The sequence below is a fragment of the Orbicella faveolata genome, unplaced genomic scaffold (assembly GCF_042242905.1).
Source record: "Orbicella faveolata isolate gen_17 unplaced genomic scaffold, um_ofav_v1 contig_14, whole genome shotgun sequence".
In the NCBI taxonomy this organism is placed as follows: Eukaryota; Metazoa; Cnidaria; class Anthozoa; order Scleractinia; family Merulinidae; genus Orbicella; species Orbicella faveolata.
In genome coordinates this window covers 20,313,884-20,337,928 of record NW_028301541.1, presented here as the reverse complement: position 1 = coordinate 20,337,928, position 24,045 = coordinate 20,313,884, and the positions used below count along the sequence as shown (strand labels likewise).

Genomic DNA, 24,045 nt, shown 5'->3' with positions numbered 1-24,045 from the left:
CTGGGCTCGCATACTATTATCGACTGGTCGATCGGTCATGGAAAGCAACATCTCTTAAAAAAATATTATACAACGGTGAACATTTAAGATTTGAATAAATGTACAACGAGACATCACCACGGTAACTTTCGAGAGCTTGAACTTTTTGCGTCGCTGTGTTGCATTTCCGCTTACGTAATGTCGAAATGTCCTTAAGGTGTGGCTTAGGCCGTCAATATAAATCTCGTGGGTGACTTGATCGAGACAGATTTTGCTGGCTAGTTTTCAGTGGAGTTTGTTTCTCGTTTGCCTCAAGCTGAGTGAAATGGACAACGTGCGGACTTTCGACAGCGCCACAACTCTAACAATTTGCGAAGGATGCGATGTGAAGAAACCGGAACATATTTTAAAAAAAAGATGCAACTGCTGTGATTGTTTCCGTAGAACATGCTCTTTCCGTGTTTGGCAAATTTTGCTGGTCCTCCTCGTAATTGCGATCATTTTTGCAGGACTGGGCCTAGCGATGTTCCGTACTGGAAAGGATACAGTTTCGCGTTCTCACGAAGGTAAATAGATTTCACTTATTTAGGAGCCGGTGTATGTCGAGTACAGATGTACTTCTTTCGCGAGTTCAGCTAGCTGTCACCCACAGAACGTCGATTTAGTAGCTGCAATCACGATTTACCAAAACACGGACAATTACTAACTAGTACTAGCTAGAAAGGTCCAGCAGCTTAGAGAATTTTGTTCACTGTACTTGGTCTGCATTCTTTGAAAACTGGCAATGTATTTATTGCAGTTTCAACAAACATTCTAAATACGACTCTTGAGGTGAAGTCATTTATTTATCGCGGTTAGAACAGAGAAATAACATCAACAAACTGTTTGTTTTCGATATAAATAGGGTGAAAAACATGTACTCTATGCATTAAAATTCACTTGAAGTCTTCTTCTCGTAACTATTTCCGCAAGGAAATTTCGATGACAGGAAATGTTTTCGCTTGTAAAAACCCTATCGATACCTATCGATATAATCGATCATGATCAACTGAATATTTTCGATTGGTCCTATCATTACATCAGACATACTGTTAGTCTCTTCCGCAGCCGTTTTTTGGGATGTCACGCAACTCTCCCCCAACTCTTTCTTTGGGGGAGCGTTGCGTGACATCCTAAAAAAACGGCTGCGGAAGAGACTAACATGCTGTTGAATTCGCCTTTATCGCACAGCAGCCATCTTGGATTGACGTCATGTACTTTTGACACCAATGCGAGGCCACGCGTGTAAAGTCAACTTCCGGCGATCGAGGAGACAAGGCGATCATCTGCAATCATGCCCAGCGGAGATCACTGTTGCGTGCCGCAATGTAAAAATAATCGCGCTAAAAATATTCCAAATCATACCTTTCACCAATTTCCCAGTGATGAAGCCATTCGAAAGCAGTGGGTTGTCAAAATACGGCGAGACGTGGGCAAAAGTGTCCAGGTAAGTTGGTTAGGTTATCGGTGTCATTGTCGCGCACATGTATTTACATTAATTATTATGATCTGGTACATCTACAGATAACAAACAGCACAAGAGTATGTTCTGTACACTTTAAGGAAGCGGATTTTCAGACAACTTTAACAGGGAAGCGTGTTCTGGAGAAGCATGCAGTTCCGAGTATTTTTTGCTGGTCAAGCTCACCCAGGAAAAGAAAATCTCCGACAAAGCGAGAACCACCGCGTGCACGAGTGCGATTGTTTGATGTAAGCGTGCCATCGTCCCCTGTCTCTGTGACAGGTAAATATTGTTGTCGGTATCTCTTTAAACATTCCTTGGTTAAAATCGTAAAATAATCAGAAGTATTTTTATGTTTTTCATTTTAATCCATAGCATCAACTTTCGGCCAAGCTTCTGGTGAGGAAAGTCCTATGGAGGTCCAACCGGAACTGTCATCCTCTCCTGCTGTTGTAGACTTCCCCGAGCCAATATACACTGTCACTGTCACAGGTAAATATTGTTGTCGGTATGTCCACCAGATTGCAGTACCAAAACTCTGAAGAAATCAAAGTACTCGCTGACTCAGCCATGATGTTTCGACACGCGTGGCCTCGCTTTCATGCGAAAAATGGTGACGTTGTATCCAACATGGCGGACTGTGATTAAGGCGAATGGAAGCGAAAGTGAAATCCCATTGATTTGTAAAACATGGATTTGTTTGGATTGGATGGATTTGTGGATTTGTAAAAAGTGGACTGCCGGTAAAAACAAAACTAAATGGCATTTATTCGACTGTTTATTTGCTTTTCTATTAAATTTACTTTTACTCGGTCAATTATCGCTTGATATATAATTACTGATAGTTGCCGTGTTGTCGTCGGTCTGTTCAGTAATAGATCGAAGAGGGCATCAAAATGTGGTAAGAACTTCAGTGACACACTCGCCTAACGTCTCATGTGCATCGTTTTTGTTCTTACCGGTTTTGGACGTTATCTGTGGTCTATCAGGCTACAAAGAGATGCACGGCAGCATGGAATCTACTGAGCAATTAGGTTATGAGCTTGAGATTTCTATGAGGTGATGGCTGATGAGGCCGAAGGCGAAAAAACGGCATTATTAATCAAAAGGTTTTGAAGTATATTGTCAAGGTGTGGCGTGGATACAAAAGTTATCCAGGCGAGTCTCATGCATAGGGGATGAATGCAGGGAAAACCAAGAAATAAACTGAAGAGCACCAAACATGATGACTCAAGAATGAAACAACACGCTTCATTTATTTTTATTCAAGCATCCCAGCGGATGAGTCCTAGAATTTGATTGGCTGATTACGCGGGGCAGTTTTTCACGATAGTGACCCGGAGCTACTGACCGCTCACATCCCCTTGCCAGAAACTTACCTTGTGCCTGAGCATGTAATGCTTTTTCAAGCATGTAATACTTTTATCCTCATCGTGTTTAAATTTAGGATCTTATTTACTTGCTTAACTATCTAGTTGGACTCCTAGTAGGCAAGCCGTTGTTTGTGAAAGAGAGAAACGTAGACCGGACTCGAGAGAGCCACGGAAATCGAGCACCTAAGAAATATCGCATTTATATCGAGGAGCTTCCTGTTTACTCTTCCAGGAGGCGAGAACACAAAAAAATACCGGCAAGTGCTAAGGCTACAATAACAACAACAGTAACAACTAAAGACAAAAGTACTGCTTCTGGTAAAAAAGCAACGTCAGTCAAACTAACTGAGCGACTCAAAACAGTTGGTAGCGCTAAACGCACGTGCTAAAATTATCCGCCGGAGAACTAAAAACCATGTCCAAAAATGTCGTGAGAATGATTACTTCAGGAATAAAACCTATATGGGGATTAAGGAGGAGCTTGTCTTATTTCACCAGCTATTGAGAACACGAAGAAACCAACTACTGAGGGAACGACAAAAAATAAAGAGGAAACCACTTCTCCCGCTAAAGAAACAACACCAGCAAACCAGCTGAGCAACAAACAACTCTCGGTACCACTAAACAGACAATTCAGGAGACAACTGGCCGACCCACGACAGGTCCTTCCACTCAACAACCTACAACCACTGCAGAACCTACAACTCCAAAGACAGCTAGTGAAACCACGGCAGGCCCGACGACAAAACTCCCTTCAACCACAAAAGCACCAGAAACTACAAAGCCACCGTCAACTACTGCAAAACCTACAACTAAGAGGCCACAGTCAACCACTGTTAAAACTACAACTACGAAGATAACGGCAACCACTGCAAAAGCTATAAATACAAAGTCACCCTCAGCAAAAGCAAAAGCTACAACTACGAAGCTACCCTCAACCACTGCAAAAGCTACAAATACGAAGCAACCCTCAGCAGCAGCAAAAGCTACAACTACGAAGCAACCCTCAACAACTGCAAAACCTATAACTACGAAGCTACCCTCAACAACTGCAAAACCTACAACTACGAAGCCACCCTCAACAACTGCAAAAGCTGCAACTACGAAGCCACCCTCAACAACTGCAAAAGCTGCAACTACTAAGTAACCCTCAACAACTGCAAAAGCTACAACCACATGACCACATGACGTTTACTAAAATGATCGGATTTAAGTTGCAAAATACAAAAACTCGAAAACAAACAATCTTGAATTTTTTAAGCCTTCGCTGCGCATTTGAAATTAAAACACGCTTAATTATTCTTGCCGTTTCGAATGTCGTTGTTCAGGTCAGCGAGAATTTAATTCTGAAACGTTATAAGCTGATTGTTTACTTACCTTTCCTGTCATTTTATTTGGAATGTTTCCTTGTTTCCTCGCAAAAATTCTCCCATGGCCGCAAGCTTCACCTTCATTTACTGCGGTGTATTTTGTTTCTTTTATACCGGTGTGACGAACACTACTCGCGTCCGCTCACTACGCGCTCGAGAGGAAGGTCATCGTACCCCGGTACCCATCTCAGTGAATTGCTTCATCCTTCACATGCACACTTTAAACACGACGCCAACAGTTTGTCTTTGCATCACCTTTTGCATCGTTTATGAACTGCCTGAATCTCGGACAGCCCGGTGACGTAAGCAAAATATTTGCATATTAATGACACCTCGAAAATGTAAGAGTTTGTATGGAATTTAGACGTGCGACTTTCGAACGATAAATAGTGTCAAAATCGCGGAATAAAGTTCACAAATCTATATCTTGTGTCGCTTTCTCTAGCTAAGTTGAGTTTCTAAGTAATATGTAGTTTTTTGTAAAAGTGGTATACATAAGAGTAAGGGGTTGGAGCTCGGGGCGGAGTCTCCCCGTAAAAGACTTTCTTAACTACAACGCCTTCCCCCCCCCCCCCCCCCCCACCACCCCCTCGGGCCACGTATCTAGAACTGATCAGAAGTGAAATCGACTCGCTTCGGAAGTTGCTCGAATTTTTATAGCACAAAAACAACTCTCGCTGGCATTTTATTTATTCGTCCCTAAAGTGCAAGAAAGTAACAAAGTTCTTGTAAAATGAAATTGTACATACCTTTTACTATTTTTTAGCATTTTTATTCTTTTGTTAAGCAGGCAGTCCTTCAAAAAAGCCCTATCGGCTTCCCTTGGTTTCCTTGCCTTATAGATTGATATTTTGTAAGTATATTTATAAATGGCAAAACTAATGCAAACAAAACAAACAATTGGAAAGCACAGATCGCGTTACGCTGTCCCCGAATGCAAGCTTCAGATAAAATTTTGCACTTTTTTGATTCTTCTCGATTATTTTGTACTCTCCGTTATTTCTTTGACGAGTTCCCGGACTTTTATCACTATTGATGATTTTATAATAAGCGTAAATTTAGTAATAAATTTTACCATGAATATTACCGCTAAAGCCTGGATTTCACCAGCGACGCAAGCAAAAGCGCAGGCACAAATGCAAGCAATAGGGATGACTCAAGTGAAAACGAAATTCGACGCAAACACAAGCACAAGCAAAATCATCCAAACCTTCCAAACTGCTTAGGCGCGAGGTAATCTGGATCCAGTGTTTTTCATTGGCCAAACATAACCACGTCCAGATCTCCATCAGGCGATGGTTGATGAAGCCGAAGGCCAAAATCAACATCACCTCGTAGAAATCCAGAGCGAATAATCTAGTTGTTTTAGTAGAATTTTAACTGAAAGACCCTTCAAATAACGATTTCTAATTATATCTCTACCTAGTATTAACTTAACGCTTTAAAACATCGCGCGGACTGAATTATGGTTCCGAGTCACAGGTTATAGCCCCGATGGTGAAACTGTTTTTTTTCCTTTAAAGGCTTTGCAATTATTTACAGGCATTCCCTGATTTCAAGCCGAAAAGGACTAGGTACGAGTCTACAAATTATGGGATTAGCAGCTATAGTGATCTACGAAAGTGAAGAATGATCAGCGCAGTTAATTTTCCAATTTAAGCAATTGGAAAGAAGAAGCCTGAAAAAATCAGGGCTTCAACGGGATTCGAACCCGTGACCTCCGCGATACCGGTGCGATGCTCTACCAACTGAACTATGAAGCCACACATTGGGAGCGAGGTCAATTAGTTGAGTTCATATCTTCCCGTGAGGAGTGAAATGATGTGAAGTTTATATGAAATAATTCATATATGAACTGCTCCTCGCTCCCAAAGTGCACACCAAGCTTTATAAAATCCCCAAATTCGGTGCAAATAGACCCAATATATAGTAAGCAAGATACAACCATTTGAAAACATCAAAATTTACCCTGAAAATGTAAGGCCATCCGGACTCTGTGTCCGGATGACCAAATATTTCTGCGTAATTTTGGCGTTGTTAAATGGCTGTATCTCAGTCAAAACTAGCCTGATTAACACTAAACGTGGGAATTTTGTGAATCTCGGTGTGCTCTTTCTGACTATATGGATCAATAGTTGCTAATCCCATAATTTACAGACTCGTACCTAGTCCTTTTCGGCTTGAAATCAGGCAATTAATTGCAAAATAGGACTGTTCAAGCCATTAAAGTAACGTGATCATATAAGAAAATAGGACAGAGTCAAGACACAGTCCTGGACACAGTGAAAAGTTGAAACGCTTAGAACTTTCTTATGTGAAACCGGCCACGCCCATGAGGTTTAGCAACGCTTGTTAAAAGCTGTCAAAGTCATTGATGAATCGAACTGTACACCCATCTCAGTTGTTTATACCAAACAGTCTTAAAGGTTGGAGTACTTTTTCGACTCCAAACGCGAAAGATCAGTTCATATTCTCAGCAGTGTCAGTAGCGGAGAGGCAATCATTTTGTTCACGTACCCTACCGACAAACCGAGCGAGTGAATATTTCCCCAACTAACTGCTACAACTCGCTCATAATTTCGCGTTCACGTATGAACATTCGATATTTTAATTGGCACTATTTTAGAATAGGCCAAGTTCGATATATCGTCTTACCGTAAATCCTCGAATTAGCGTCCCCCACTCCTCGAATAAGTGCCCCTCCTCTCGGCCAAAATTTAAAATAAGCGTCCCCCCTCCTGTTTTGTGGACGAGTAATGAGACAAAGGATGTATAGTTTTCGTCGTGTAGTATTAGATTTGTACATTGTTTCAGTTTGTGAACATGTTAAGTTTGGAAACAAATTACAAGCACTAACGGTACCACGATTTAAACTTTAGGATCAGCTTTTTATGTCGATAAACAGCTTATGTTGTTGTTTACTCGCAGATAATGTATCAAAAAAATGATCATGTCAGGCCACGATTTGGGAAAAATTATCGACCAATCGAGTGACCAAGCGACCTCTACTAACCACTGTAGCTTGTATTCACGAGTTTAAATGGTTGAAAGCCACAAGGTACTGAAGATAAACTGGCTTAGTCAAGGAGCCAGACTTAGGCTTTTGAGCTGTGTAGTGATTTAAGGCTTCAATGCAACTGACTGAACTTAGCTCGAAACTACTTGAATATCTCTGCTAGGAGTCTGGGCTCGCATACTATTATAGACTGCGTAACAAGCGTTCTTTAGCACCGCCTTCTCGCTCACCCCTTCCCACTTCTCCCCAGTTTTTCCTCACCCCAGGCGCGCTCGTTTACTCGCTCGCTTGCTCGATCTCCTCGCCTGGAAAATGAAAAGGAAAGTAAACCTCTGTACGCAGGCTAATCTCATTTAAGTTTAATAGGGGTTCGTCAAGAATTAGCATGAGGCCCCGGGGGGGGGGGGGGGGGGAGTACTTCCAGAAAATTTGGCCGGGGATGTGCGTCCCACTTCGCAAAACCCTTACCCTATTTATTACCAAAATCTGCGCTTTTTGCTACCCTATTTATGACCTGAACAAAATTTCGATAGCCTATTTATGATCGTTGCGGCTGACACAGTTGCTCCAAAAATAAGTTATGAAGGGCTTTTGTTGATGGTCTTATTGATAATGATGAAAAAGTAGCTTCTTCTAAGAAACATACCCAATTCAAACTAGAGTGCTAAAACCCGGCCATACCCTATTTATAACCCGAACGGCCAAAATCGATACCCTAGTTATGACCAAAACGGCTGAAAAACCATACCCTTTCGGGCCGCACATACCTATATAGCCCATATAAGGGAGTGCCCCCCCCCCCCGAGCATGAGGCTAAGTTAGTACAAGCGTCAATTTGTTCAAATACAAACAATGCTTGCAGGCTTATGACCACTGTTGCACATAATAAAGCCGGCCTATAACTCTTTTCCTAATACACTCGTCTCGACAATGCTATCTCTATAATACTATATTTTAACATCGGGTTAATTGCTTAGTGACCGTTAGTGAACATGGAATCACGTCAAGACAATAATCATGATAAACGTGTGTTTGAATGTTTTTTTCAAACGTCACATTCTATTTCAGACTTTTATCTGTCATCGACTTTTCCGAAACAAAGCCAAGCTGCGTGTATTAAATTTTGGGTGGCCGCTTTCAGAGGCAAGGACAATAGATAACTATTATCGAGACGACAAAAAGCCAGCCGCAGCCGCTAATAGAGCTGGCCTTTCAACATGGGTTTTATTTACAGTATTATACTGACAATAATTTCGGAACTTTGATAAAGAGCTGCTAAATAGGGGTGGTAGCTTAATAGGTGGCCGCTTAATGTGGTAAAAGCATAACATGACTACATGAGCGCTCCACGATTTCTTAAGCTTAGATTCCTACACATCCTAGCAGTAAGCTCTTTTCATTAGCAAGTTCCTGATTACTTGAAAGGAAATAAGCCATCCACGATTACATACCTATATACTATGCTCTGACACGGGCTAAAGAACATAGCTGAGGTCTGTGCGTGTGACATAAGGATTACGGCTACTCAACTTCCTTTGTATACATTCCAACGCGTGCTGGCATATTTTTGAGGAAAAATAAAATGGCTGCGAGAAAGGAAAACAAATTTCGGACCTGGTCAAACCACAAAGTAAAATATAAGTGTAGATAAGCCAGTTTTGCATGGCAATCTATGGTTTATTTATATAAAAGAACTCTGCACTTGCTAAAAGGCTTAACAAGTGGAGAGTCTTTTACTTTTGTTTTGCTAAAAAAGAATGTGCGAATTTAGCTGGGCGACGTGACCTTCAACTGAATGTTTCGACGTCGACTGGCAACAAAGACGTAAACAAAGAATTTATAACTGAAGCTGTCTTCTTTGAAGAGATATTTAACACACAATGAGATAAACTGAAGTTGACTCCATTCAGTTTTTATCTGGATTAACCTGTTATATGAGCTGACGCCCAGGTCATTACGTGCGTTCACATAACGCAGAACGCGATGGCGTAAACAAACATTTTTTAGCGGATAGGAAACCAGAACTGCAGAAGAAAGTGTGGGATGGTATGTGGCTATGGTAACAGCCTCCAGCTGAGAGTAACAAAGAAATCCATAATTTTTAGCATGTCTCCGATGCTTTTCAGCCTAAAAATTTGATTCAAAGAAAGTGTGACAAAACATAGATACAATAAACAAAGCGAAAATTTATAGCAATGCTCTAGTGACGGCGTTACTTGTGCACCGACAAAAATGGACTGAAGAAAGTTCTGCTTACGGGTATATGAATGATATCAGGAGGACTTAGCTGGGAATAAAGTATGAAAGACAACATCCAGGCAAAACAAGATTACTCCACACAAAAAAATTATTACGAAATAAACCAAGGTGGCTTTGAGTCACTCAATTTGGAAAATGGAACGTCTGCAGAGTGTGACAATTTTGATGCCACTGAACAGAGTTTTTAATCCGTAGGTCATGTATCCTTCACAGATATCCAGATTAGGAGGCGAATTTGAAGTTACGTACTTCTAAATTTTGAGCCCGGTCTCATGTATAACACTATGAAATCGTTGTAAAGAAAAAACATGTACTTATAGTGCAGTAAATGGGGGAAATAGATATACTATCAAAAGCCGGAAGGCTAAGAGTGTAGTGTTTCCTTTCAAATGACGCAATATTCCGTCATTTGTTTGCTTATTTAAGAGGACCACAATGTTACTAGGACACCAGTGATTGTGTTTATCCATAAAGTCAATTTATATTTTTATTGTATTTATTTATCAAGGCGTGGAAAGCGGCCGATTTGAAACGATATAGGGTCATGCTCACGAGAGAGTCAGATTTCGCGCGAATTCCTGCGCTACATTACTCAGGGCTATAAGTGTTTGCCGGAGAGCAAAGTTTATTTCGTGATTTCGCGTCCAAACTAAAAACACACCAGCATGCCTCAATTCGACAGTACAACAACATTAACAGTTAGCGAGGGATACGACTTAACGAACCAACAACATTATTCAAAATGGAGATGTCGCTGTCGGTGTAACTTCTTGTACAGGAAATGTTGTTCTTTTCGTTTGTGGAAAGTTTTGCTGGTCCTTTTCATACTATTGGTCATCTTTGCTATAATAGTGCTTCTATTAATGAGGTATGGACCTGGAAGGAGGGAGTTAACAAGCGGTACAGACTCTCCAGGAGGCGTAGGTAAAGTAGTATACATAAATAGTAAATGCCGTATATTTCGTTTATGAGGTGCATCAGTATCGCGCACAAACAGCCAATAGAATGATGAATGAATAACAACGAAAAAGAGAGAAGTAGTTTACTTAAGGTGAACAGTTCAATTCACCAGAGACTATTTTTTACTCGCCGGGTTAAGAAAAGATATTAATTCAACTGACATACTAAGAGTTCCGTTTGGATTTGAATATAAGCAGATATTTTGAACTGCTGTTAAAGTGACATACCTGAAGGAATTATATAACAACATATACGGATTGTAGGCGGGAAAGGAAAAAAAATTATAGGAAACTTCCTTAGGATTATGAAACGAGTTTGCACAACATAAATTTTGGGTAAGACGCCAATTTCTTGCTTTGCGTGTCGCAAAACAGAGCTTTCTGCGTTTTATAATATGTTCTGCGCTTGTTTCTAGCACCTTTCAACCTTTTATCAAAATCTTTAGTAGAGATCGCGAAGAAATTAGTGGAAATTGTACTGTTGTGTAACCTTCTATCCAAGTAAAACAAATAAATGGCAGTCAATAAAGGCAATTCGCGCATTTTAAGTTAAATGCACTCAGTTCTGGTGAGGATATAAAGATTTCGTGTTTGATTTTTATCTAAACCGAATGCGTCACAAAAAAATGTCTGAGGGAAATTGAACTATAAACTGACAGCTCCCTAGTGCGATAAGAACCAAGCACAATTGTTTCCAAACCATTTTAACCTCACACGAAAGCAATATTTTATATCTGTAACAAAAAGCTGACTGAAAATAATCGCCCAACAGTGTACACCTGTTATTGGGAACATTTAAACTTTTTACGTGATTGTCTCAAGTCTGTGAGGTACAAGGTGGGATGTTTTCAAAAATAACCTTTAAGGTTGGAAACAATGTATTCGTGTTTGATTTTATCGTGAAGGAATGCTTCAATGTTTAGCCACAACATGAAGTTTATTTACATCTGTGGCTAGTTTTCAACTATGTAAACACAGCTATTGAGAGCTTTTCAACCCTTTTGTATCAAAGAATCCTTGGCTTTTAAAGACTTTTAATGCGATTATTTCTTTCGTATTTCTATTGCACGTACCGTTTTCCGTTTTCTATTATTATAGCACGTTTTATTCCTGCAGTAAAGTTTAAAATCCGCAGCGGCTAAGGTAGAATGTCAGACCGCACGATCTGTGGTTGCGATCGCGTGACCTCTGGATGTTTGCGCTGCATTGCAAAACTGGAAGAGTTCGTCCAAAGGTGGCAGAAATGATTATGAAACAGGAGTAGGCAGCTATGTGAATATGAACTGAGCACCCAAAGGGTGCACTTTCTATGGCGGCAGCTTGTACTACACATATTTTGGCGATGAACTGAACAAACGAAATCAATGTAGTTCCTATAGATTAAAATTACAAGTACCGATGTATTTTTTGCGGCACTATAATACCATTACCATACATAGAAGATACTGCACGACGGCGCGAAGGTATGAATTTTACTTTCGAGGGATAAACACAATATTTTATGAACTAACGCCGCGAGAGAGTAACATATTGTATTTAACACGAGAAAATAAAAGTCATATCTTCATGCCACCATGTTATTTAATTTTTATTATATAAACAAACTGACTGTTTGCCCAAACAATCGTCAAGAAGGCGGGAAATGACGTCATCAACATCCTCACTAGTGAAGATATGGAAAATATGAAACTTCGGTCTCGTACGAATTTTACGAGTGGTGTATTTTCTAGTAAAACACTCGTGTCCGATAATAAACTAGGATATCCAATAATGGCAGTGAATGCTGCGGTACATTTGGTGCCGGGAATTTGGTGTATCACACTCTTTTCTTTAATGAGAATATTGTTTTTCTGGCCGAGTCTGAATATTCTTATTTTCCTGCCGATTTTAGGCTGAAAATATTTTTGCTAATATTCTTAGATTATAGCGTATTACATTTCTGTTTTCGAATATAGTTGGTGTGTGGATGGTGTTAAAGTAGTTTTGGAGTCAGCCTGAAGGCATTAAAGCCAGATAGCACGCACATGACTTCTTGCAGAAATGTTACTACGGCAACAAATGCACGACCTAGTGCTATTCCTGTTGCTTTTTGGCTAGTTTGCCGTTTAGAAAAAGGACGAATTTTATACGGTTTGGTTAAAAACATATAATTGTATTGTATTTACAAATTTCCAACACAAACTTTCAATTTTTTTTCACAATCTCAGCCTTGGGTTTTTTCTTAATTTGAATATTCTTGAAATTTTGCAGATTTCAGCCTCGATATCTTTTTAAAATGCATTCTTATAAAAAAAAAAAAAAGGAAAGAGTGTATGCTGACACTTGTATAATGAGGTCCCAAATAACACGGGGCCAACACATCGTTTTGCAATGAAATAATCGTTCATCAGAAGTGGATTGGTAGGTAGTTACACTGGTGGCGAGTTACACTTCAGTTCAACTGGCTCTTGGACAAATGTAATTTTCCATCATGGTCTGGGATGTGATTATTGGGTCACCGCTAACTTATAAGACCAAAAAATTGCAAAAAAAAAATGTTACTTCGATTCCCCAGCACCAGTGAGATCACGAGATCAGAATAAGCGTAATACCGCCAAGATTCTCATAACGGTCGTAGGGTTTGACTTCAGCGCGTAAGGTAAATTAAAAAAAAAAACAAAAAATTAACCAATACACTCTCCTAACACCAGCGAGATCAAAGTAAGCTGTTAAAATCTGTCACAACCTACGAGGCTCCAAATGCTACTGTTCGTTCGCAGAGCATTCCGGTAGCTTAAGCAGTGCATTCTGTTAAGGGGTCGGAGAAGTTGGGAATCGAGATTATTCCTAGGTTTCTTCTGTAGTTCTCTTACATGTTCAGATTATGTTGCTGCTTGTGCCGGCTCTCCGCTCGCTCCGCAGCAGTTACCATTGCCTACGCTTTTTCTGCGGTACTATAATGCAAAGGATTCCGCCTAGAAATATTGAGAGATTTACCACAAAGGATTCTGGTCAAAACAGCAAATCGAGATTTTCAAGCCGATGCTATGTATATTTACATGTTTACAAACATTGATATGTTTTGTTCAAAAATGAAAATCTTCCTTCCTTGAGGACGTTCGTAATAATTGTTTCTGCGCATCCTTACTGCGCACGCAAATTCACACGCCACGTCATGCATAAGAGCGCGCGCGCTAAGTAATAAAATGAACAGTGACGGGGCAGATGGCCATTGCTATAGCTTTGCCTGGATTTAACGATCTTGGACGTTCGGTGACCCGTACGTTTCTTTCTAGAAACAGATTTTATTTACAATTATCTCCACATTGTCCAAAAATGAACAAAAACTCAATGTGGGAAGTTAAAAAAATTCAAGATTTCTGTCCACGGGACATCGAATCCTGCCATCTTGCGGCTGCAAGGCGCGTGAAATTATGGTCGCTAAATGCGAACTTGTTCTTTAAGGAACCTCACCAGTTGACTAAATTCACTTAATAGGTCCACTTGAACAAAATTTGGCAGAGAACAATTCACTTCAAAGATCTAATTGCAATATTTTTGGGTTTACAGACACTGTGGCCTTATTCGCTAGCGGCGCCCGATTTTTTGAGATTTAGGGTGTTCTTCCGGGTATGTTCTCTCCAAAACGAAGTCGGTGATCCCCCGTTATTCTACATTTCTGACATAGCTAACTCATCATCTTACAGTGGTAAAAGTCTCAGAAAAAAATCAATGTTGGAACATTTTCGCGCGAACGTCCTTAAGCAAACCACGACGACGACGGCTGCAAAGAGAACGTCACCAGGCAAAAGGTTAAAGAGCAGAACAATGACTATGCACGTGCGTTATAAATCTTTGAGCATTAACTTGCCGTCCTCTGCAAAACAACAACTTGAAATGACTAAGTTCTGCGTCCTCTACGGAACGTGGACGACGGCGGCTAATTTTTTGTATTTCCATTTGGAATTGAACGCCGTCGTTGCATATTTACCTTAAGCACTTTTTTTAGAGCCATTGGCGTACTGAACAGATCTAGACAATCGTGAATTTCGCTTGTAAAATATAAATTCAATTTTTAATAGGCGTCGTCGTCGTCGTCGTTACTTAAGCTCCCTATTATCTGCAGGACGACTGGACACCATGTCCAAAGATAACTTGGCAATGATAATCTTAGGAATAAGACTTATGTTCAACTGACCGAATGTTCAACTGACCTATATGGGGATTAAGGAGGAGCTTCTGTTTATTCCACCAGCTATTGAGAACACGAGAAAACCAATTACTGAGGGTATAACAACAAGAAAAGAGGAAACCACTTCTCCTGGTAAAGAAACAACACCAGGCAAACCAACTGAGCAACAAACAACTCTTGGTACCACTAAACAGACAATTCAGGAGACAACTGGCCAACCCACGACAGGTCCTTCCACTCAACAACCTACAACCACTGCAGAACCTACAACTACGAAGCCACCGTCGACAACTTCAAAACCTATAACTACGAAGCCACCGTCGACAACTTCAAAACCTACAACTACGAAGCCACCGTCGACAACTTCAAAACCTACAACTACGAAGCAACCCTCAACAACTGCAAAACCTACAACTACGAAGCAACCCTCAACCACTGCAAAACCTACAACTACGAAGCAACCCTCAACAACTGCAGAACCTACAACTACGAAGCAACCCTCAACAACTGCAGAACCTACAACTACCAAGCCACCGTCAACAACTGCACAAGCTACAACTACGAAGCAACCCTCAACCACTGCAAAAGCTACAACTACGAAGCAACCCTCAACCACTGCAAAAGCTACCACTACGAAGCAACCGTCAACCACTGCAGAACCTACAACTACGAAGCAACCGTCAACAACTGCACGAGCTACAACTACGAAGCCACCGTCAACAACTGCACAAGCTACAACTACGAAGCAACCCTCAACCACTGCAGAACCTACAACTACGAAGCAACCCTCAACCACTGCACAGGCTACAACTACGAAGCAACCCTCAACAACTGCAGAACCTACAACTACGAAGCAACCGTCAACAACTGCACAAGCTACAACTACGAAGCAACCCTCAACCACTGCAGAACCTACAACTACGAAGCAACCGTCAACAACTGCACAAGCTACAACTACGAAACAACCGTCAACAACTGCACAAGCTACAACTACGAAGCAACCCTCAACCACTGCACAAGCTACAACTACGAAGCAACCCTCAACCACTGCAGAACCTACAACTACGAAGCAACCCTCAACCACTGCACAAGCTACAACTACGAAGCAACCCTCAACCACTGCAGAACCTACAACTACGAAGCAACCGTCAACAACTGCACAAGCTACAACTACGAAGCAACCCTCAACAACTGCAGAAGCTACAACTACAAAGCAACCCTCAACAACTACACAAGCTACAACTACGAAGCAACCGTCGACCACTGCAGAACCTACAACTACGAAGCAACCGTCAACAACTGCACAAGCTACAACTACGAAGCAACCCTCAACCACTGCAGAACCTACAACTACGAAGCAACCCTCAACAACTGCACAAGCTACAACTACGAAGCAACCCTCAACAACTACACAAGCTACAACTACGAAGCAACCCTCAACCACTGCAGAACCTACAACTACGAAGCAACCGTCAACAACTGCAGAAGCTACAACTACGAAGCAACCGTCAACAACTGCACAAACTACAACTACGAAGCAACCGTCGACCACTTCAAAACCTACAACTACGAAGCCACCGTCGACAACTTCAAAACCTACAACTCCTGCTACTACTCCACAGACAACTGGTCAAACCACGACAAATGCTACTACTATACCACCTTCAACCACGAAAGCGCCAACTACTACCGCACCAGCAACGACACAGGCTCCCTCGACCACTGCAAACTCTACAACTGCTGCTACCACTCCACAGACAACTGGTCAAACCACGACAAATGCTACTACTAAACCACCTTCAACCACTGAAGCATCTACAACTACAAAACCGCCCTCAACCACGGCAAACTCTACAACTGCTGCTACCACTCCAAAAACAACTGGTCAAAGCACGGCAGGTCTTACGACCAAATTACCTTCAACCACAGCAGCGTCAACAACCACAAAGCCACCCTCAACCACTGTAGAATCTACGACTCCTGCTACCACTCCACAGACAACTGGCCAAACCACGACAAATGCTACTACTAAACCACCTTCAACCACGAAAGCGCCAACTACTACCGCACCATCAACCACACAGGCTCCACGAACCACTGCAAACTCTACAACTGCTACTACCACTCCACAGACAACTGGTCAAACCACGACAAATGCTACTACTAGACCACCTTCAACCACGAAAGCGCCAACTACTACCGCACCATCAACCACACAGGCTCCCTCGACCACTGCAAACTCTACAACTGCTGCTACCACTCCAAAGACAACTAGTCAGAGCACGGCAGGTCTTACGACCAAACTACCTTCAACCACCGCAGCGTCAACAACGACAAAGCCTCCCTCAACCACTGCAGAATCTACAACTCTTGCTACCACTCCACAGACAACTGGTCAAACCACGACAAATGCTACTACTAAACCACCTTCAACCACTGAAGCATCTACAACTACAAAACCGCCCTCAACCACGGCAAACTCTACAACTCCCGCTACCACTCCACAGACAACTGGTCAAACCACGACAAATGCCACTACTATACCACCTTCAACCACTGAAGCATCTTCAACCACCGCACCAGCAACCACACAGCAACCTCCGACCGTCGCACCTTCCTTGGAGTGCAGTGTAGCGATAGTTGGAGGAGGTAAGAATTGTTTCAATTTTGATGACAAGAAGCCATGTGTAGTGATTTAAAGACTTTTATTATTGTGTAATTGCTGGCAAGTCCGGACTTTTGCATTGGTACAAAGTCCACCAGCTGACCAATTTCGAGCGCCGAAGATATAAAGCCGACGTCTAAGAACTTTCCGATTAGGCAACCGACTACATATTTTTTGATAAGATCCTTATGATGACCACGATGAGTCTGACAACGGCCAAAATTTTAAAAACACGATTTTTTTTTGTTATATTTCTTTAAAAAATGACGACTATAAGGTCCGTACGTACTAGGTCCACAAGATTTGTTTGGCCTTGCCAAAACTCGCGACAAATTTTGTCTCAAATCCTTAAAAAAATTATGAACCTGTTCCCTGATAAACTTTGCTTTAAACGCAATCTCTGTTTCTTAGGGTTAGGCGGTCTACTGATGGCTTATGCACTTCTTGAGTCGAAAAACAAAACAAACGAAACAAACGTGTGTGTATTTGAGAGAGAAAATCGTCTTGGAGGAAAAATCTTTGATTTCAACTTTACACAAGCGCCAGACGTTGCAGTAGGTAAGTCAGTCAAACAGTTCTTAATAAATTTACATTTGTTATAACTATATTTTGGGACGGTAAAAGTCATAAAAATAAAAATAAAATATATCACTTTATTTAAGTGTCGGAGGGTTCTAGCACTGCTGTACTTATTGTGGACACTGAATAAATTAAACAGAAACTTGTTAAAAATCCCAACTGGCGGGAGGCTGACCAGTTGGCTATTTACAAAGCGTGGAGGAATTGAATCTGAGACCACCAGACACAAATCCCTCCAGTGGCAGGAAGGAGGATTTGAACCTGGGAAATCCGGATTACAAATCCAGCGCCATAACCACTAGGCCACGTGGCTTCCACAGAGCATTGTGCTGACATCCACTAGCTCTCTCACTCGGTCAGCCGTTAGCAGTTTAAACTGTAGGGAAACCCAAAAGAGCATTTTTTCTTCTACAACTACCTAGAGGTGGTACAAGTTGGAGAAAAATATATCGGTAACTAATATAGTGCGTTCTTCTTTTGAAGTCGTGGATGTAGCGGACATTATCTGAAATTGCTACCACGTTTGACTGGGGAGTTGACACAAGAGCCACTAGTCTGAAAATACCTTTTGTGTTTTTCGCTGGTCGTTCTATCCCCTTGTTCCCCTAATAACTGAAAACCTGGGGGAGGCTACAGTACGTCACTATTATAGGAAAAGAAAAATGTTTTCTTTGATGTGCATACGTTAAGTATTATAGGGACTTCCCCCTCAAGCTTCCGTCTTACACATTGTTTTTCAGGACTTGGAGAGTGGAGCATCAACACCAACAACTCTAACGAAATGTAAGTGTCCCTGCTTTCGTACTTCGTTTAATTTATGTTGACACATATTACATGGGACGAAAAGTCGATGACTGTTAATTGACTGACTATGGAAAAGGCTTGATAGCTGTAACAAAGACTTTGTTATCTTCAGATTTAATACTGAGTGTGTGAGGCGGGATGACCTGGATATTGTGTTGTGTTCTTGGTTACGACACTTTACTCTCACAGTGGCTCTCTCCACCCACAGGCATATAAGGGTATGGGTGAATTTAATGCTGGGGTAACCTTGCGATGGACTAGCATCCTATCCAGGGGGGAGTAGAGTATTCCTAGTCGCTTCATACTACAGAAACAGGGTTAAGCTCCGGCCTGATAGGCCACTTGGGTCGTATACAGACTTTACCCCTCTTAGCTTTAATGCCGTAGTAGATGGTAAGCACACTATCACAAACACTGGACCTAAGTTATGGAATATTGTACCCAAGGGCATTAATTAGAAGTTTACCAACACTTTTATCTTTAAGAAAGACATTCTTAGTACTCACTTAGATACTTAACTGATTGATAATTGCTGCCCCAATTGTAATTTATGTAATTCTTAATGTAAGTTTCTATCGTGTCATCTTGTTCCAGTTTTTATTTGGTATTTTATCCTGTATATACCTATATCTTATGGATATTTTAGCATTTTAAGCAGTTTTAGTTTTTTATTAGAGCATTCAGATTTTTACGTTTTCTATTTTAGTATCGACAGTAAAATAAAGTTATTCAATTTCCATTTCATTCTCACTTTTAGTTCCCTCGCTAGCCGTCTTTCTATGCGGATTGATCCTTGGGTCCCTAAAACGCATCGTGTTGAAGCTCGCGGTATGTATGCAGACAGTTTTGATTCTCTGAAATCAAAGGCCTTTCCAACTTTAAAGGATCGTTTTCCGATGAATAATAGAACACTTGAGCAAACTGCTCGGTTCATCTATGATGACGTTAGAAATCACACGCAGTTCTCTACAGCGGAAACTTTCTTGTCTTACGAACTTTCACCCGAGGGAGCAAAGCTGATGAAAGAAAAGTATGGCTTTTTAGGCGACTACATGCAAGCCATAAACCCACTCAGTTATAGAAAATATCTCAAGAAAAAGGACTTTGTCATATCTGCAGGCAAGAGTTTTAGGCCGAAAACAGGCATGTCCGAGTTTATCACAAACCTCAAAGAAAAAATAGAAAATAGCGGTGGAAAAATCTACCTCAAAGAGACAGTAACCTCTATTGATAAAGAAATGGATACGTTTGTTCTTCAAACTACGAAATTAACTGTGAAAGCCAACAAGACTGTCATCACCTCTGGACCGACAGCTCTGAAGAAGATAAAAGGTGACTTCATGCAAAGCATCACAGGTCATGACATCTTTAACTCCATCGTAAGCGTGCCGGCGTTCCATGGAGCAGCGGTGTATGAAAGAGCGTGGTGGAATGACTCAATCGCTGCTGAAAAGAAAAACACCCTGCAACCTTTGGACATGTTTATATCCAGTAGTAACTGTCTGGGAACTGCCATGCCTGACAGGTAAGAGCTCTTTCAGTGTTAAAATTCTATAATTATTAGGAATCTGATTATTAGTGTTTAACTTTTTAATAAGTATTTTCTTTATTTGGGTAGAAGTGATAAAAGATGTTTAGGCTGTTACGAGCTACATGAGACTCGTGGGAAGGCCAGAACTACACTATATGATCCAGTTATGCGGCCAAGCTCCCAGAAACCAAAGGGTGTGCTTTCTAAGCGGAGTTTTGCACGATAGATTTTGCCATGTTCAGCCGCAATCATCGTTTATAAGGACATTACAAAAACATACTACCTTCTTTGACTCTTTAAGCGAAAAAGAGAAAAAGTAGAGTAACTAAACAGTGTGCTGATGGCGTATATTGGTCCGAAATAAGAGCAGGAGTTGGTGGTCCGTGTGACGTTTGATACCATCACCCAACCAAAAACTCTAGGGGGGTACCAGTACTCAGTATCGCTTTTTCCTTACTATTATGGACTGTGTGTGTTACTGTTGTAGTGGTGTTGGTCCTAATGGAAGAGCTGTGCTGCATACGATAGCCAATAACGGAGGATGCAGTGACAAGTGGGGGAAAATCCTGCAGATATCTGCCAAAGAAGTCGACAAAGAACTGAAGCGAGCTCTGAGGTACAAGTTTCAAAGAGATGTGCCAGATCCTTTGGAGACTAAGTACAAGTATTGGGACGAAGGGTTCTGGTAAGTGAAATCTGAGCAAGAGCCTTCTATAATCTCACTTTCGCGCAACCTAGATGGCCACTTAAATTTTCCACGTCTGAAGCCGACCACAAAGATAGTAATAGGCCCTTAGCACGACCCGGTCACGTGGTGCAAAGTCAGGCATGCTGGAACGCAAGTTACACAGCGGGACTTCCAAAACAAAAGAACGTCGAGCTGGACTGGTGCGAGTTGCCTCGTTTTGGAATTGCAGCTGTTTAACTTGCGTCCCTGCATGGCTGATTTTGTAACATGTGACGGGGTCGTGCAAAGGGCCTTTTATAGTGCATTTCATAGTTTACACGTAAAGGTCTCGCGTGAGGCGTCACGTGAAGCGCAGTCATGTTTGTTTACTTCACCTCAGACAACTGATTGATTTATCAATTAACCGTTTATGTCACTACACTTTTAATGCAAGTTATCAAGTTCATTTTTGGGTTTGACAGAAAGCATATGACAAATTGTATCAGTTTCATTTATAAGCACAAATTACATGAAACCGTCAAGGAGGAATTGTGTAAAGTTCTAACCCGTTTGGCTTGTCTCTGAGTACATCCCAACGCCCCACTAAGTTCTGGACTCTCTTGGTGCATATAGCAAGAATGTAACAACTTCTTATTAAATGACGTAGGTTTCTGCAAAAGCCAGGGGCCGACTTCTCCTTATCCACCATTCGACAATGGGCCAAGAGACCTCTTCCCGGACAAGACATATTCTTGGTGGACAGAGCATTTTATAGTTTCGGCGGATGGCTTGATGATACTATTCAATCATCACTAGATGCTTTAAAAGAGGGCTGGAACTTAGATTTTACACTTTAGTAATAACACTACTAAATGGTCAGGAATAAATTAACTGAATCACAGGGATTTTTGAAAAAAAAAAATGTTCAAAGGGAAAGGAAAGAACGATTTAATTGTTGTAACATGATTGTGATAATGAAAAGTCGTAACCCTCCTTTTCCGAAAATTTGACTTATATCTGATGTAAATTTTAAAGAAAAATTTAACAGAGGACTTTGGCTTGATATGAGATCAGATTCTCCATAGTAACATTTCAAGAGATATATTGAAGTCAATAAGGAGAACTGATATTTCCATCTCAGAAATGAAAGGGACAGTGAGAGTAGGGAAATAATAAAGGTGGACTAGGTACCTCATGTTGGGATGCAATTTGTGTCAGCGAGTTTTACGAAAACAAACAAAAGTAAAGCGATTTTTCGCTGTCAATATAAAATACTTCTTCATATATAAACAACAGAGAGATAGACGTGCGATCGTTTGTGCTCAAAAACAAACTTATTTTAGTTTTACAGCGTTTAAGAATTAGGAACATTTTTATAGTCTACGATGTCTCAAAAATTGTATGAAAATAGGTCTACACTATCAAAAGAGGGGTGGAAATATATGATGTTTTGTGCGATCTTTACTGTAAACTCAAATTTAAACAATTTTGTGTCGAGAAATCCATGCATAGTCATGTGCTAGCCTCTCTTGCAAACATGGTAAACAGTATATCAGGGGATATCTGTCATTACGAATGAAACAACGTTATCCACACAAAACAGATATCCTGTGATAACATACCGTAGTTTACCATATTCGACAAACTTTTAAAATGTATTACAAAGAGAAAATTTAGAAACTATAAGTTTATTCTGTAAAAAAACAATAATATAGATTTCATTTAAGAATGAGCTATAATAAGCTGATAGTAAAGTGTAAAAGGAAATAAATGATATAAAGAGTTGTACAGTTTTAACATTTCCTTGTGAACGGCAGTTAAAACAATTAACGAGAAATATTCTTCGCAGTCGTGAAAGAACTTGATCAGACATTGTTTGCAGCTCTTTGGCTACATTCTAGCGAATGTTAAAGGAACTCAGTCACGGTGTTTTGTATTTTTTTGGCCACGTACAAAATCTCCTTTAAACGGAAGGAAACCTGAAAGTAATAGTTTACTAAGATAGAAAAACATCAAAAAGATAATAAACCATAAAGGAACAAGGATGGTCAAGGATGGCGAAGATTGACATGGATTGCAAACGACGACTTTGAAAAATTTAGGCTAAACTTTTCAAAATGTGCAAACCGTGACTGAGCTCCTTTAATTAATTCCTCTCTGATTGAAGCATTATTTTATGACCAAAACAATTTCATAGGGACTCGATGAGAGCAGGCAAATTGATCGCTAATTGTTAATTTGCTCTAAGTGCCAATTAATACTGGCGCTTTCGTGATTTTTTTCTGGTCGTGTAATAAATGAGAAGTCGTCTGAATTATTTAAGTTGCACCCTATCAAGTGTTTTCTTACTTTCGTTTTGTCTCGCCTCATAGTTTCTCCCCTGGTTTCCTGCAAAAAGTCTCCCATACCCTTCACTTTTGTTTGGTTTGGCGTATTTTGCTTCTTTCCTTCCAGTGTGATCACGAGCACAACTCACTCATGAGGAAGTTCTCTGGGGGATACTCCCATATTTAAAGGACGGTTACATGCTCGTTGTCTCCCTTAGGGGCGTAAATCAAGGATTTTGGTCTCATTAGGGTGTTCATAACCAGGCAAACGTCAAAGCATCTTGACCACAGTCTTAAGCTGTCAAAGTATTTTTTAGAGTGCACTCGAAGAGATAACAATTGAAAAACGCTCTTATTTCCGTTTTTAGGCTCGATTTTCGCCGGTCTCTCGAGTCCGGTCATCTAGAGCAGGCTTCCTTCCAGAACAGTGGATGCTAATCAAGCCTATTCCGTTTTAAGTGGTATCTTTTACGGGTTAAACAAAGCTCGAACAACTCTTAGATTCGTCTCCTTTAGGGGTTTAATTCAAATTTTTCGACGAGCATTCCGGACCTTTTCATATGGAAGTTCCCCGCCGGGTTCGAAATCTCTGACAAGAAGTGAAGGAGTGATGAAGTGAAATTGCTCCACACCTACAACTTGGAATAATATTTTCCAAGTTTAAAAGGATTTCGATTCTATATCTCCAGTTCCAAGCATCGCGATGACTAGAGCCAGTCCTGCTATAATCATCGCTATTTCGAAGAGGAACAACAAAATTTGCCAAACACGGAAAGTGCATCTTCTATGAAAACGATCACAATAAGAGCATCTTTTTTTTTTAAATGCTCTTTTTTCGTCGCAT

The 24,045-nt window shown here is 40.8% G+C and overlaps 3 protein-coding genes across 4 annotated transcripts; all 3 read left to right on the top strand.

Annotated features, from left to right (window-relative positions):
- The first annotated feature begins 227 nt into the window (after positions 1-227).
- LOC110049559 (uncharacterized) lies at positions 228-22,660 on the top strand. Of its 2 annotated transcripts, none has more exons than XM_089286968.1 (7): positions 228-545; positions 14,692-17,277; positions 17,705-17,851; positions 18,613-18,655; positions 19,434-20,201; positions 20,695-20,892; positions 21,542-22,660. In XM_089286968.1, exons 1-7 carry the CDS (start codon positions 305-307, stop codon positions 21,729-21,731), a joined length of 4,173 nt encoding a protein of 1,390 aa, XP_089143094.1. In that variant the 5' UTR covers positions 228-304; the 3' UTR covers positions 21,732-22,660. The 2 variants fall into 2 exon arrangements, with proteins under 2 accessions (XP_089143094.1, XP_020611022.2); XM_020755363.2 differs by lacking the exon at positions 228-545 and adding an exon at positions 10,006-10,422.
- On the top strand, positions 1,194-3,408 carry LOC149114440 (THAP domain-containing protein 1-like). The gene is made up of 3 exons (XM_089286969.1): positions 1,194-1,465; positions 1,543-1,762; positions 1,856-3,408. Exons 1-3 carry the CDS (start codon positions 1,313-1,315, stop codon positions 2,020-2,022), a joined length of 540 nt encoding a protein of 179 aa, XP_089143095.1. The 5' UTR covers positions 1,194-1,312; the 3' UTR covers positions 2,023-3,408.
- On the top strand, positions 3,279-4,646 carry LOC149114439 (uncharacterized). The gene is made up of 2 exons (XM_089287353.1): positions 3,279-3,283; positions 3,427-4,646. Exons 1-2 carry the CDS (start codon positions 3,279-3,281, stop codon positions 3,998-4,000), a joined length of 579 nt encoding a protein of 192 aa, XP_089143479.1. The 3' UTR covers positions 4,001-4,646.
- Positions 22,661-24,045: the final 1,385 nt, after the last annotated feature.